This window comes from Netta rufina (assembly GCF_964035555.1).
Source record: "Netta rufina genome assembly, chromosome: 3".
NCBI lineage: Eukaryota > Metazoa > Chordata > Aves > Anseriformes > Anatidae > Netta > Netta rufina.
The window spans coordinates 88,275,032-88,291,176 of NC_140125.1; the positions used below are offsets into that span (position 1 = coordinate 88,275,032).

At 40.9% G+C, this 16,145-nt stretch overlaps 1 protein-coding gene across 5 annotated transcripts in view; it reads left to right on the forward strand.

The window, feature by feature from the left end:
- Window positions 1–16,145, forward strand: part of FILIP1 (filamin A interacting protein 1) — a 103,298-nt gene that overhangs the window by 61,394 nt on the left and 25,759 nt on the right. For all 5 annotated transcript variants that reach the window (XM_084284248.1, XM_084284247.1, XM_084284250.1 and 2 more), the window contains one exon: window positions 1,054–1,232. In XM_084284248.1, coding sequence (XP_084140374.1) covers window positions 1,054–1,232 — 179 coding nt within the window. The remainder of the gene's footprint in view (window positions 1–1,053; window positions 1,233–16,145) is intronic.

Genomic DNA, 16,145 nt, shown 5'->3' on the forward strand with positions numbered 1-16,145 from the left:
TCCAACTCTTCATAGTTCCTTGGTTCAGAACATTTACTGTTTAACCAGGAATTGTATCTACCACGGGGCATCTTTATACTCTGCACCCCTATTGCAGTATCTTCTGGGATTTTAGGGGGGTGATAGTAAATAAGGAAAGCAGACATTAGCATTTGGGAACATGCATGAAATACTGGCTATCAAGAGTAAAAGAACTTAGCAGGTCTTTTGTCTAAAGAAGATGATAATTTGACAGGGACCTCAGTCTACAGTAACTTCTGTCATGCTTAGGTCCACAGAGGTTATGTGGGAGCTAAAATAGGATGGTGCAAAAGATTTACTCTCAAAGGCTGCACCCAGCTAGGTTCCTTTACAAAATGGATCGACTCTTTTTGACTGTCGTGGTCAGCTTCTGGAGGGCTGCTTAAGAGCAGCTGCAGCCCTCCTGCTCTCCTATTTCCCCCAGTTTGCAGAGGCACCCTGTGAAACAGCAGCTTTCTGGTGAAGCCGGGGCAGAGTGAGATGCAACTCCCACAGGGGCTGAGCACCAGGTGGGGAGAGCACACTACATTCAGACTTTTTATCTCAGCAGTCCTACAGGTACAACTTTGTTGACGATGAAGTTCAAATTTCAGCCTTGAGCTTATATTTTGCTACTCACATAGGTGCCCATGTCCCTATAGAGGTACTTGAACTTGGGGTCCTAGGGTCTGAGAGCATGTATTCCTCCTGGGGATTTTTTACTGCTGTTCCCATGTGAAATGAGGAGAGTGCATGCAGCACCTTGTCACGGGAGGCATTCTGCACTGCAGCAATATTGTTTGTTACCCTAAAACCACATGAATCCCTGTCCTTTGTGTATCCAAGAATGATGTAAATGTTTATTGCAAACGCGTTGTCCAAAAAAATTATTTTTACAGGACAGTTACTCCTATTTTTAGGCACTGCTTTATGTAAAGTGCAGGATGTAAAATTCTGGGACTTGCATTTACCGAACATGACACTGTTTGTTAATAAATCAGATGAAGTAAGCAAGGAAACCTCTAAAATAACCTATTCTCTCCTACAACCCAGCTGGACAGGCTTGAAGAAAAGCAGAAGGAGACATATCGACGCATGCTGGAACAGCTTCTTTTGGCAGAAAAATGCCATCGCCGCACAGTTTATGAGCTTGAAAATGAGAAGCATAAACATACAGATTACATGAACAAGAGCGATGACTTTACCAACCTCTTGGAGCAGGAGCGGGAAAGGTGAGTACCAATGACAGTGCAAAGAATACCCTTGATATCCCAGTATTTTTCAGTTCAGCAGTGACATCGTCTGGTCTTTCCTGTGTTTAAATGGCAATAAACTCATGTAAACCGTTGGTAAAAGTCAGTCCTCTCATGTTAGTAGTACATTACTGTGCAAGTCTAGGGCTGGAAGAACACCATTGAACATTCCTGCAGTGTGCGCTTGAATTTAAAAATGAATTTGTTTTGACTTACTCATGCCCATTTTGGGTTCATCTCCTGATAGCTTTTGAGAGATCAGATGTTATTTATGTTGGCTAAGGTTTGAGCTGGCTTGCTCAGTTGAGTTCTGCATTTTGTGAAGGACAGGGCACTGTGTCACTGTGGGAGGAATGGGTAAGGAAAACAACCATTTAGCTGTTGGCACACAAATGGTAGGGAATTTGCCATGCCCTTCACATTTAGGCTTGTAAAGTCACTAACAATTTGCATTATTTTTCATATTTCTGAATGGGTTTACCTCAGGCAAGATCTACATCCCCCTGGAAGAAAATATTTTCATGTTTTATAAAATGTGCCCAGCCTGTGACGGACTACCTGAAGGTCTTTATCTAACAGGCTCAATGCTCATTTTTTTTCCCTTCAAGTATTAGTCCTCATTGTAGGAGTAATTTGCCCTCTAAGTCAAAAGAGGACACTTTTTGCAGCACATAGTTTAGGTGAAAAACGAGCACTCGGCAACAGTCTGAGTTTTGCAATATGAAATGTCATGCTCATACCAAACTACTTGAAATCAAACCACAAAGTTTGGTGAAAAAAAAAAAAAAAAAAAAAAAAAAAAAAAGCTCTGGGAAGAATACTTAAGGCAAGTTCAAAGAAGAAATGCTTTTGAGGAAACCACAGTCTGGTGGCAGACATTTTCAAAAAGCCAGGAGCTAAATTGTTTAGTGAATTTCCTGAGCTCTGTTCAGTGCCAGCTTTGAGTAGGTGGCACATGAGCTAAAGTGACCATATTTCCTTGTTTAATAGCTGCTGTTTTTCTGGCTCTTTGTCTTCCTGTGTTCACTGGCAAACTTTAAAGGACAAAAATGTGTCTGCATATTAACAATTTTATTCCCTTAAGAGAAAATAAAAAATCTGTTGTATTTGCAAGTAAGGAGTAATTTCATATCTGATTCTCTTAGATGTCATTTTTTCTCAATGATGAATATCTGTGCATGTGTGGAAATGCAGGCAACTGAATTGCTACAAAAGTAAAGGCTATATTAATATACCATTTACATTTCTCTTTACATTTTAAATTCACTTTAATTTATCAGTTGCTGCCTTCTTATTATTCCAGCTGAACTCCTGAAGGCCACTAAACAGCCTGAGTTTATAAACTTTTTGCTTTGAACCAATTTCCTTTAATGAATTGATTTAAAAGATTTCTGTCTCACATTACTATAGCTGGCATATCAACTCCCATCCCAGAGGCATTTTCACATACTCTTCCTGCTGTTCTGTGTCTTTGAAGCTCCAGTTTTCCTATACCCTACAATTTTTGGAAAAACAGCAATAAAAAGGGGGAATTTGAGTTTGAACTTGTGTTGAAATCTTTGAGAATAACCAAATCCTCTAGCTTTAGTCAATGGTACCTCTGTACTGGTGGTGGCAGGTGAAGAGCTGCAGTGCTTTTGGGTTATGCTGAGTGACCAGAGAAACCTGGTGTTTGCTATTTAATCCACTTTGTCCAAGGCACTAATGAGAAAAATCACATCACGTTTAGTAGCAACCAAGTGGAGAGGACATGACATATGACTAAACGTGGAAAACCAGCATGCAGAACCCTCCCTCTCTAGGCTGCTCCTCCTTCATCCCTTACAGAGAAGGTTAGAAAAGCCAGGATGGCCTGGAAACCACTCACTAGCATATATTTTGAATGACCTCAACTCCTCATCTTTGTTTGCCGAGTGCACATAAAACTCAGGATTTGCCCGCATCTTCATAGGTTTTGAAAACTGGAAGTAGTGTGGTTCAAAGGCTGTGTTCCAGGACAGAGCAGACGATGGGATGACTTCTCAGGAAAGCCCTGTAATGGCAGCCAGCAAGAGATTTTTGTCAAAATGACAGAGTTTGCAATAGAAAGATTAAATTGTGGTAGGTTAATATATATATATGTGTGTGTATATATATATATATATATATATATATATATATATATAAACACAACACCATGCTCACTTAATGTGCATAGTGGGACAGAGAACTGGCCTGCCTAAAGGCAGTTCATAGGCTCCTGCCTAGCATTCTTGTTTTATAAGTATCACCATATACATATTTTTTTTATTGTTGTGCTTTGAGGCCCAAGGGTTACTTTGTTAAGAGCTGAGCAGACTTGTAGTCGCCATAAAAAAAGAAAGGGACACTGAGGTGAACTTTGCCCGTCAGCCGCTCTGCTGCACTCGCAGTTATAACGTTAATGAGACAGGGTGAGCGGGAGGAAGAACAGTCCTGTGGGACAGCCATTTCACAGCCGTCTGGTACAATGAGAGAAGCCATAATTTCTGTCCTGTTTGCAAGGAATAATTTCTGCCCCTGCAGTGTTTTACCAATCTTTCCTCACTAGTGTTGTCCACACCAGCTTTTAGAAGCCACATCTGCTTTGCCGTCCTGTGAGAGTTCAAACAAGATAAAATGGGGAATTCTCTAAGAGCAGAAATATCCCTTGGTTCTAATGCATTTCCAGCACTCTCATAATGCATTTACTTTGGAATATTTATTTGCATACACTTTCACACATGAACTCTAATCCATCCACAACAACATAATATGAAAGCTAATAGTCTCTATGTGAAACTAATTATTAGGCCAGCCTTGCACAGTGAGAAAGAAGTGAGAGAAAAACATGATTTGTCAAGAATAATTATGCATGAAAGGTATAAAAAAGAGAAAATTGTACACAAGGATATTTGAAATGTAGACAGCTAGGAGGAGCAAAATGAAGCAGCGAGGAGGGCCTGGCTGTTGGAGTTGGCTCTGTGAGTAAACTGTGGAAAGGCTGTAGGAAAATGTCAAGTCATTACAGGACAATGGTAGAAAACGAGATTAACAAAATCTGATACCTTTAGTGGAAGGTGCTTCTGTAAACATGGTGGCTGACGTGTTTTGCAAATTTCCCTATAGTATGCTAAAATCATTGCATAAAGATGAGTATGTCTTGAAAGTTAAGGACAGTATCTTCAATTTTTACCAAAATTGACCAAAATTACCCTTTTCGACAGCTGTATACCTCATCCGCTCTCTCCATACCATCAAGATCTTCTTTGGCATTTTACTTCCCCTCCCCAGGACTGCAAATCAGCCCTCTCCCTGCAGCCTCATGACTAGGCTGAGGAATAAGGAGAAGAGCTGGAGGCCCCCGGGCCTCCACAGAGACCTTTAGTGGCAGATGGTGGGGTGAGGGGTCTCTGAGGATGAGGGGTCTGTGTGGAGCTGCACTGACAACGTGGCTTGGACATCTGAAGATCAGGAGATCCCACAGCAGCTGGAATGGTGAAGTTAGTCCTTTCAGCACAGGCACCCCTCCTGGTTTTCAGTGGCACATTAGGAAATGAGCTGGTGGCATGAACTTGGTCACTGGGTGATCTGGCTGCAGCTGAACCAGCTATGGGCACTTCCATACCCCCAAAAATTCTTGTGCAAAACTGGGTCAACATGAAGTTAAATTTGGTTGTTCTCTGGGCTGCTGAGTCCCAGCCCTCAGGCCTCTTTAGGGAACCGTAGGGGAAGAAAAAGTAAATCTTTAGGATCGAGTATAAATGTTTTTGTCTGATCAGCAGCCCTTTTCCCCCCTGGAAAGGGGAAGAGCTCTGCATAACCTCGGTACTGCTTCAAGCTCTTGATTCAACCTAAAAGGTGAGGTTTGAAATCCTGACATTTTCAGAGGTGCTAATCTCTGAACAATTTGTCTTGTACTCTTCTTCTAATCCAGTTTGTTGACAGCATATTTTGCTTCTATTAAAAGCACTGGAAAGCTCCTATTGATTTTAATGGTTCAGAAACAGGCCTGTGGTGAGGACGGCTGCGGCGGTCCCGCGGGATGGCAGAAATAGCCTGCAAGTCTTCCAAATGTGAGGGGGGGGTGTTCTTTCAGATGCAGGGGACATTGTTTGTTGCATACATGGTGCGATGTGGCAGCAAGGCTTTGTTGGAACTTGCTGAGGGTGATCTGTGCGACAGCTTCGTGAGTCATTTGATCATTTCCAGCATGATCCTTGAGACTGCTGAGACTTTTACTGCACCACACAGCGTGTCACTAAATCACACCAAGTATCTAATGTAAGCATTGTTCATATGGATGCATCGATATTACGTCTGGTCACATTTTTATGAAACGCATCATCATCGAAGCTATGAGGATTTTAAGTTGGTTCTTGCTTCTCTTGCTGTGGCTTCAAGTTATTCTTTACAAGGGACAGCGCTGCCTGCACACTGAGGCATTTTGCGCTTTCCTCAAAGGCAGGGCTGAGAGGACTCATTCTGTACTCCCTAAGCAATGCCCTGTTGAATCTGGTTTTAGTTAAACCCTCTTTTTGAAGTACACAACCATAATTAGATCTGCTTAGAGGAGACAGCAGGACTGTGACCCCAGATCTTTCCTCTACAAAGTTTCCTTTCAGCCCTTGCGTAAAATCATCTCCTCTCTGCCTCCCCCATCACAGCACCCCCAGCAAGGAATGCACTGGCGAGTCCCTCCGCGGTCTGTGATAATGCATTCCTCTCGGCTTCGGTCATCCTGGCACTGAGATGCTCTTGGCTGCTCTGCTGGTGATGTAATTCTGGGCCCGCATCACCTGCAAAGGAAACCGATCTGCAAGCAATAAAGCACACAGCCGTCTTGAAACAAAAATGGGAGTGTTGATGTTAGCAGGTTTTAGAAAATCTTCTTTTGTTTTCCCTTTTTACATTTCTGCCTTTTTTTTTTTTTTTTTTTGTCCAATCTTCCCTTCTTCTTCTTCCCACGAGACGGCAGCACCAAGTCTTTCACTGGGGAGCGCTTGCATTTTTGTTTCCCTTTATTTAATTACACCCAAGCAAGTGTAGAGGCTGGAGTGCAAAAGGGCTTGGAGATTTTGTGTACGTTACCTTTCCAGTTTGCATTTTTTCTTGATTTTTATGGAGACTGTAAAATAAAGAACCTGGCAGAAAGACAGCAGGGCAGAGCCTCCATCTCTTGTATAGAGAACAATCAAGCCAAAAGTCTGAAGTGTTCAGGGCTAATAAATCTCTGTGATTTACCAGTTTAAGGCCAAATTCTGTGATAAGAACAGCCCTATACTGAGATATTGGGGTGAGGTGTATGGTACAAACAGCACAGTCTTTGGCCTGCAACTGTGTAATCTGTTGGTGGTTCCTTTGAAGTATGGAAATTAAGTTCTTTTACAAAATTATTTTTTTTTTGTTGTTTCTTTTGCTCCAGTATTTCTTAGCCATATTCATACCCAGACTTTAGGTTTTTTCATCTGTTCATTGTTTCTCTGTCCTAGTTTCCAAATTGTGACCCAAAAAAAGGAAAAGTCAGCCCAACGGGACTGTGGGAATTCACCATTGCCTACAGTAGTTACTCATCTTTCTGCACATTACTGGCTGTAGTAAAGCACTGAGTCACTCTCTGTCTACTTTTCAGTAATTGCATTTCTAAACCTTTAATCTTATAATGTAGAAGGCAAGGGCTACAGTTTAATAAAAAAATAAACAGTTTTTCTTCTTTTCTTTTAAACTGACATACTATCTGTATAGTTTGGAAACACTTTTTTTTTTTTCCTACAAATGTAATATTTTTGTAGATCACAGATTACAAATTCTGTGGTAGTCTATTAAAAGAAATAAATGAATAAACCTGGCAGTGACAAATACCAGTTCTGCACAGTTAAGTAAATCTGAAGGTCATCCATTTTACAGGTCCTGTTTTACAGTCCTAGCTGTACAGACTGCAAGGCCGCGGCTGTTCCCTGCAACTTGCTTGAAGCTCATGTTTTAACTAATGATTCTGGTCTCAAGCTCCAACAAAATAGCTCCAAAGGTACTTTAAAAATGAGAGAACAAACAGCCACATCGAACTGTGGAGAAACAATGTGAAAGTATTGCGAGTCTTACACAATGCGAGGCTTGCCATGAGCTGGGACTAATCCAAATCCATCTCTTCACACTTGGATAGTCTTCAAAACTGTCCAGTTTCAGTCACTTCTGGGATTATATAAAATAGCATCATGTGTTGTTTCAGCTATTCTTCCAAAATTTCTAAGTAGGCATCAGCTTCACAGCCCTTGAGAGAGAATTATTATACAAAACTATATGTAGTTCATTATTCCTACCAAGTTTGCTTGCTAAAATCATCAATTCAAATGCTCCCAGGGTCAGATGGGGGGAAAAAATTACTTCATTCAAAATCTACTCACGGACCCAAACTCTGTCCAGGGTGCAATAGGTAACAATTTGAACATTTAAGGGGCCTTTGGCATGTTTCAGAGTTATTATACTACTGAAATAAATATCAGTTCATGGTTCTATTGAGGCCATCTTTTTAAGTTGTCATTTTTTTAGGCAAAGAAAATGAGAACTGAATCGGGGTCATGTTGGGAAAATTGCTTCCTCATTCAGAAAGATTAGAAACAGGTTTTAGTGAACGTGCCAGGTTTCACTGAATTTCTAAACATTTTAGACAGATGCCACTTATTTACAAGTATAAATATATGCTAAAAAGGCACTCAAGCTTGAACATGCTGGGCATTTGCTTTATGTATAAATGGAAGTTTACCACTGCAGAGATGTACAGAAGGACTAGCGAAGAATATGACATACTATGTTTATTCAAGACCTGTTCTACACTGTCAAATAACTTTCAATAACTTATGTGAAGAACCTCAGGGTTCCATCTGATCTGGGGCGCCGTTCTGACTCAGTGAGCCTATACAAGGAGCTGTCCTAACCCTAAAAAGATGCAAAGCTTTTTCAATCCTTTGCTGTAATTCCTGCCAGGATCTCAGGTGCCTTCTCCTTATAGATATGAGTACATAATCGAGGGCAGTGGTAGAGTGGGGGTGGCAGAAGGAAGAGAACTGGGAGAGGAATGGATGCAAGTGAATTTCTGTCAGTTTGGCATAATTGAGAGGTTGACTTGCTGTATTGTTGGGGGAGACAAGATCTGAGTCAACATCTCCCTTAAGGATTTATTTTCTTAGGAAGACCAAAACCAGGTTTCAGTAAAAATGGTAGGTTCCACAGAAATCCTAACAATAATGCTGCTGTTGGGCCCCTGAACATGTAATTTTACCTCTTCATGCCTCATTTTTGTTCCTTCCACACAGGAGCATGTATCTAACCAGGATGGGATAACTGGTAAAGCTTACCTCCATGGCCATGAATTAATCCCAACTGCCTGGAAGGAACTTGGGGCATCCCTGTGTGTTGAGGCTGCCAGGGTGACCCAAAGCTGCAGGCAGGACCCCTGGCTCTGTACTGTTTCTGGTATCGTCTCCCTAGCTGTAATCAACAACACAACATTGGGGAAGAACTGGCCCCAGTCTGACGCAGTATAGCTCTCCTTATGTTTTCATATCTGTGTAAGCCAGAAGAGACTTCTGGCAGAAGTCCTTTTTACTTGTGAGTTTAAGTGCCAAGTACCATGAGGCAATAACTTTATTTAAGACCTCTGGACAATGCTGGCAAATAATAGCTGATAGATTATAGGCATGCCACCAGCAGCGGAGAATACCAGTAATAAGTTTTGTATTTGCATCATTTCAGTTTTCATTTCTTTTTAAGGCTTATATGTGGAAAAAATGTTAAGGCAGAATGAAAAATAATAAAAAATAAAGAACAAGGGGATGCAAAAATCCAAAGTAAATGTTCTCGTGAAACTTGCTGTAATTTGTGCAAATGTAAGGGAGAAGGACTGTAGAGTAAAATATGTATAATTGAGCACGTATTTATAAAGCGCCTATGATACTAATAATGAATTGTCAAAGTTTGCATTTGGACTAATTATTTAAAATTTTGTTTTACAAAGGCCACTTTGTGTGTAAGAAAATTGTTAGAAATATCACAAATGGAAAGCTAGTGGCTTAATTCATAAGACCAGCTAGTCAAAAGCAAGCAAACAAACAACAACAACAACAAAACATACCAAATAACCCTGTGGTTATGCTGTTCACCTGGACTGTGGGAGACTTTCATACCTCCCATCACCCTGATGGGATCTGAAGTCACCTCTTGGAGGAAGCCTGGTCACGTTGTTGCATCTCCTGGGGAGGTCTCTTCCCACTCAAAATTGTTCCACTTTTACAAGTCATTTACATGCTTTTTGAGTTCTTTCCACCCAAGGGGTGAAAATGCCCTTGTAGGTCAGTGCCTGGGGTATTCAGACTCCCCAGACACAGGAATTCACTGGGCTGGGACTCTGTCTCCTGGAAAGGGAGGATTTCTCACTTGTTGTTTTGGCAAATGGTGCCAAGTTATTGCCTCCCTGTTTGCTGCTTTTCTTAAAATGACAAAGATGGATGAAAAGGCTTATTCAAGATGAACAAATGTTTCACTGAATTTCACATTTTTTCTTGAATGAGAGAGAAAAATAAAGCTTTTTTATTATTATTTCATTTGATAATTACTTGTTGAATTTTTAGATCAGCTAAGGAATTGAAAAATCAATTATTCACACAGCTCTGTTATCCAGTTGCTTATGGTGGGAAAAGATTAATAGTAACATAGCTGAATATGTAGCCCTAATGAGAAAGGATAATGAAATGAGCAGAAAATGAGGCTAAATTACAGCAGAGCAGCAGCAGTGCTTCTCTGATGGTAGCAATTATGTCATAGGTGAAAAAGTGCCTCTTGGTGACAAGTATATATATCACAGGCTGAAAGTTCCTCTACAATTCCATATGAAATGTTTATTTTCAGAGGAATTGGAAATGGATAGAAGTATTCTCTTTCAACATTTACATATTGAGCTTTGCCTGGATGACTTAACTCATTTTAAAATCATGCATAGCTTTCAGCGTTTTTCATTTTGCAGATTACTGGATGGGATACAACCCGGTTTCCAGAAGTGGCAGGGGCAGAGCACTGTCCATCCCGGTGGTGCGGGTGGTAGAGCTCTGCTGCTCACAGTTGTTGCACGTCTCGTGCCTCTGTGTGCTGCTAATCCTTCGGCAGAGAAGACCGTGTCCTGGTTTGACTGGCTCGTGTCCTCACCTGACAGGCCAAGCGCTGCTGGTCCAACTTGCTTTCACTGACAGGCACTATTGCTTTGTGCCCATCGTTAGCACACTGAGCTCCCTGCATCCAGCTTCTTTGGGTCTTAGGAAATAACTAATCTGTAAAAACACCAGCCTGACTCCGAGTTTCATGAGCACAAAGCTGGCACTGGTGCAATTCCTTTGAAGTCAGGAGAGCTCTTCTTGATTAATGGGATAAATGAGTAGGAACTCCAAAAATGCATATATAAATGTAGCACATACAGCAGTTAGCAGAGTTACAGCTTCTGAGTAAGAGCTTGCTCTCCAAAAAAGTAACGCATCAACAATATCTATTTCCTTTATGATTATATTTTTACATAAGCTCTGTCTGCATTTATGTTCATGATAATAAGCACTTAGGACCATACTATTTTAAAATAATTTCTATAGCCAAATAATGTCTTTATATTTTGAGTTATTTTGGCCAGTATCGCCTACTGGTTCTGCCAAGGAAGCTGTAAGCTTTTCCAAACTGTTGCCTCTCTTGTTGTGTGAGGCATCATTTGCACTTACATCACTATAACATTTTGAAAAATAATAGCAATTTGTAAGTGAGGGATGCACAGTGGAAGTTGACAGCTGAAAAGCAAATACACAATTAGAAATCAGCGGGACCAGGACACGCAGGCGGTGCAGTTGTTCAGAGGGCAAGGCAGAGATGGTAGAAAAGAAGCTGTAAGGCAAGCAGAGGCAGGAATGGCAGCTTGCAATTTACACTTACTGTGTGAGATTGGCCTCACGTCTCATATCAGCTGCGAGATGGGTTAATGGGTTTGGTGTTATGGGAGAGCTGTGGGCTCTGGGCAACCAGACTCCCATTTTTTTTTGCTCTTAGCAAATACAAATATAAGGTTAAAATAACAGGTTAAAAATATAAGGTTAAAAAACAGTGAGGGCATTCTCTGCTGCAATGGCCTCTCAATAGACACACATCTAATGCAAGCAACAAACCCAACAAATGCATGAGCTGTATCAATTAGCTACGTGGTAGTAGAAAAGCTTTGTGTAGGTGTAGGGATTTTTTTTTTTTTTCCCCATTTATGCTGCACCTTCAGAACACAGGGGCAGAAAGAGCTGGCAAAGCTGTGTTTGTGAGACAGATGTGGTGGGCAGGTGTGTGCTCCTTTGTGTTCTGGGCAAGAGCTGAGGGTCCTGGCATGAGTGTTAACAGAAATACCTTCTTAGCTCTTCCGACTGACAGTTGGGACATGGCATATTAGGATGTGGTGAAAGCCAGGATTACTCAGTGCTGATGTTGTTAAAATCTATCAGTCTCAGTTTAGGTCATAAAAGCAGCAGCTGATTGCTCTTGCACAGCATATGAAGCCTTTAACTGAGGATCCATTTACTAAATCACAAAGTTTGGAGCTCACAGGAAATTATGTTTAAAAACCAGGAAGGAATCTTCATGAGATGATTTATTTTTCTCTGTTTTTATAGGTGCATATTGCTTTATCCTTACATCAAGCTGTGACTGAGGTGGCAAAATGTAATATAAAACAGTGCAAGCATAGCCTGCATTTCTTAGAAAATCTGAGATCCTGCACTGAGAGAGAGAGGTTCTTTATATTGACCCCACTTGAGCAAAGTCTTGTTCTCAGGCTGCATGGCTGTTGTACAAAGCAGCTGGAGAACAAGCTTGACTAGCACAGTGCATGCAATTATTTGAATGATGGCTGCTTCCTATATGTAGTTTTTTAAACTTCTTCAATCTTTTATTTGTAAACACTCGTCCCTTGTTTTCATGGTGACACTATCTCTTGGTTTGGTTGATGTTAAAACAAAGCAGTAATTATCTGGAGTCTGTTTTCTCTCACTTTTCCTCCCCAGTGGTTTTATTCACTCTACCAAATGCATTATTTCAGTGACATATCAAATAAGAAACAGCGAGGTGGACAACTTCTAGTTTTAGATGCAGGACTCAGGTGTGCATGCTTTCCAGCCCAAATCAGTTACTGTATCACATTGCTTTGAGGAGAGGTCAGTGAGAAGAAGCACAAAAGAAAAGGAAGTCCAAAAAAAAAAAAAAAAAAAAAAAAAAAAAAAAAAAAGAGCTGGAATTAAAGCAGTTAATCCCTTCAGGGGCAAGAAATGAACAGATGGAATAGGAAGGTAAAGGAAGAGGAACAGCAAAGAGGCAGGTTTAGGGCAGGGGATGGCAGCTGCAAAGCAAATAATATGGAAGTGAATATGAATTAGAGTTTAATGTGAATTAGAGAACCAAGGGAGTGGTGAGGGGAATGAAGTGTTGGTGGACGTGGAGTCCTGTAGGCCTGCCAGGTGGATGACAGATGGAAGAAAGATGGTGGAGGTGAAGATGGAGAACAGACCAAGCTGGAAGCAAATGCAAGACCAAAATGCACGAAGATATCTAAAGAAAGATACACCAAAAATAAAGGAGAAGCCTTCATATTTATCATGTTCAACACGTGATCAATAGCACAGTCACTGGGACTTTCCTGAACTTGTTTGCACCAGAATATCATACACTTGGAGGGGGGGGGGGGAATACTTTTGCCTTAATTTTCATTTTCTAGTTAGGGAATATTCACTGCAATTCTTTATGAGTTACTTGCTTTAAAAGTTATTTACAGCTCTTTATGAGTTTCATGCTTAAAAATGTGACCCTTACCTCTGGGTGGAGTATCTCTGTACTGTAACCCCATGCTCAGAAAAGTCAGATGAGAGGGAGGCAAATGAAGGGGCAACAGCAGAGCCAGCTATCAACAGAACAAAAGCAACACACTGGTGAAAATCAGTCAGGCTTACTCCTTTGTTGTTAATGTCATTCTTTCTTCTTGTGATAGCCACCATCATTTCTTATGCTGTATATTGTAAGAGTACTTGAGACCCTTTGCCATCTGAGGAGGCCCAATTGTACAAATACAGAACAGGAACAGGCATTTTCAAGAGCTGCTTGAAAGACCCTGAGATTTGTCATGTCACTCTGAAGTAAAAGAATTGCTCTAAAATGGGAGGTTTGATAGAGAACATTTATGGACAGACAGAGGGTGCTGTGTGAAGGAGCAGAAGCTAGGTTCTGCTTTGTGAAAATGTAGTATGGGTGTTACAATTAATTTTCTCTTTAAGAGAAAAAAACACATTGGCCTGGTCCCACACCCTGGGCCATTGTGGCTTGCAATCTCTAAGTTCCAGCACTAAAAGTCCTCCATCACTTAGGTTTCATAAGAAAAAACGGTTTTCTCTGATAGTTTCCCATGGCACATATGCCCTAGGAGAACTGTGAAGCTGCTCATGTCCCAGACCCAAGTCAAGTGAAAGAGGCCAAGACATCACCAAAAGATGAAGCATCTCTCTCCTGGTAATCTACGAAGAGTCGCAGCTCTTCCTGTTCTCAAAGCCTCAAGCTCACTCCTCCATGTCATTTCTCCGTATGAACACCTAACATATCAAAAGTGAGTAGATTAGTAAAACGAGAAATGATAGGGACACATCAGAGAGGGTGCTCTGATTAAACACAGTTGTCAGTAAAAATGGTAGGTCTACAGGGGGCAGCAAGGAACTATCCTGCCGTGTGGCATTTCTCTGAGGTCCTGAACACCTCTGATGTTGACTCCAGAGACGCTTTGGTCAAAGGGCCACAGCCAACTTCTGTGACAGTATTGGTGCCTATTCACAAAATAAAGATCAAAACATACTATAAAAATGTGTCATTGACTAGGTATAACTAGTGTAAATGTCTCCTTTTTAATCTGGAATCATCTTTATTTCAAGGAGGTCAGAGTGTACCCATACCCCCAGTGACTTTGCAGATAACACAAAAGGGTTGTGCTGCCATCCAGAGGGATCTGGACATGTTGGAGTGGTGCACCGATAGCAAAATCATGAAATGCCAAGTCCTGCACCTGGGAAGAACAACCCCATCCACCAGTACGCACCCATCTGGAAAGCTGCCTGTCAGAGAAGGATTTGGGGACCTGGTAGTGGACACAGGAGGTTCCCTTTGAACATCTGAAGCAGTTCTTTACTGTGTGGGTGACTGAGCACTGGCACAGGTTGCCCAGAGAGGCTCTAGAGTCTCCCTCCTTGGAGACCTTCAAAAGTGAACTGGACATGGTCCTGGGAAGCCTGTTCTGGGTGGCACTACTTGAGTACGGGTTGGACCTCATGGCCTCCAGAGGGCTGTGCCAGCATCTGGGATTTTGTGAGCCCCACCAATGCAGGTTTTGCTATTCATCGAGAGAAAAAAATGAGTGATATAACTTCGCGTGGTGTATTTCTGTAACCATCTATGGTTTGCAGTTAAATTTGCGCTATTTATTTATTAAAATATCTGAGTCACACATGCAACTGTGAATATATTAAGCTTTCCCAGATACCAGGAGGATACACACAAGTGTTATGGAAGCAGAAATGCAGAAGAAAACAAACAAACAAACAACAACAACAACAACAAAGTGGAAAAGAAAAACAAATCCAGAACTGCTTTTTAAAAAAAAAAACTTTTGAATCATGCTTCCATAAAAGGCAGCATGCCCTAATGTAGGGCAATTTTCATGCTGCAAAGAGAAAAAGAATTTTAAATCTAATCAGCATGACATATTTAGAAAGATCTGGGGAGTAATAAAAAAGCCTGTATGTGAATGTGTGCATGTGTGTGTGTGCATGCACAGGTTTTTTTTTTTAACAGCTGCATGGAACAACCTGTTTTAAATAAGAACAAAGGTGAACAAAGCCAGTTGTCAGTGTATCTCACCAAATGAAGTTTTTAGTGTGCATGATGTAAGCCATATAAAATGTATTGCCTGAGATATAACAGCACAGGGTCCAACTTGAAGTCTTTTTCTCAGGCTTTTCCTACAAAGTCATGTTTCAAGAATTTATTACATCTATCTTCATTATTTATTTGTGTTCAGAAGGCACAGCGTATCACCTTGTTCACCGTATCTTCACCAGCAAATTAATATCAGCCTCTCCCTTCCCTCAATATTTTAAGTTTTCACATTTTGTCAGGATACCACTGGACTCATATTAGTATGTTACGCTCAGAGCAGGCAACTGGGTGAGTAGAAATTGTTTGACTTACAGATGAGTTTGACTACCAAAAGGAAAAAATGAAACATCATGGAAGATTTTCACTGTTCTTGAGGTTTTATGAACAACAACAACAACAAAAAAAAAACAGTCTTGCAAGCTACACAAAGTACTTTTTCATGTATATAAGTAAACACAAACTCAGGAAGAGCTTTGTTCTGTTTTGCACAAATAAAAATATTTGGACTTTTTGTTAGATGATAGAAAACTTGGAGAGAGTTGCAAGGGCTGCTTTCCTTGTAAATGTTACATATGTTTCTACGCAGAAGATAAAGAGCCAACAGAGAGTAGGGTAGTCTGCTGGAAAGATTACAAAGCCCTGTTTACAGAGAATTTTATAATAAGGCAATCATTTGTTACAAGAGAAGTCCATTGCTGTGCACAGTTCACTGAATTTTAAAGAGAGCAACATATCAAAGAAATGTGTAGTCTATTAGCACATCATTAAGCAGTTAAACCAATTCCATCCTTTGCTTCCCAGTTACTCTCCTCTATGGCAGAGACAGTGCCAGATGCACAGTACAACTTCTGACTTTCAGAGGTGAACTGGAATTTGGGATTCCTAGCTATTCCCTCCCCTGCATGAACTTTTTTTTTT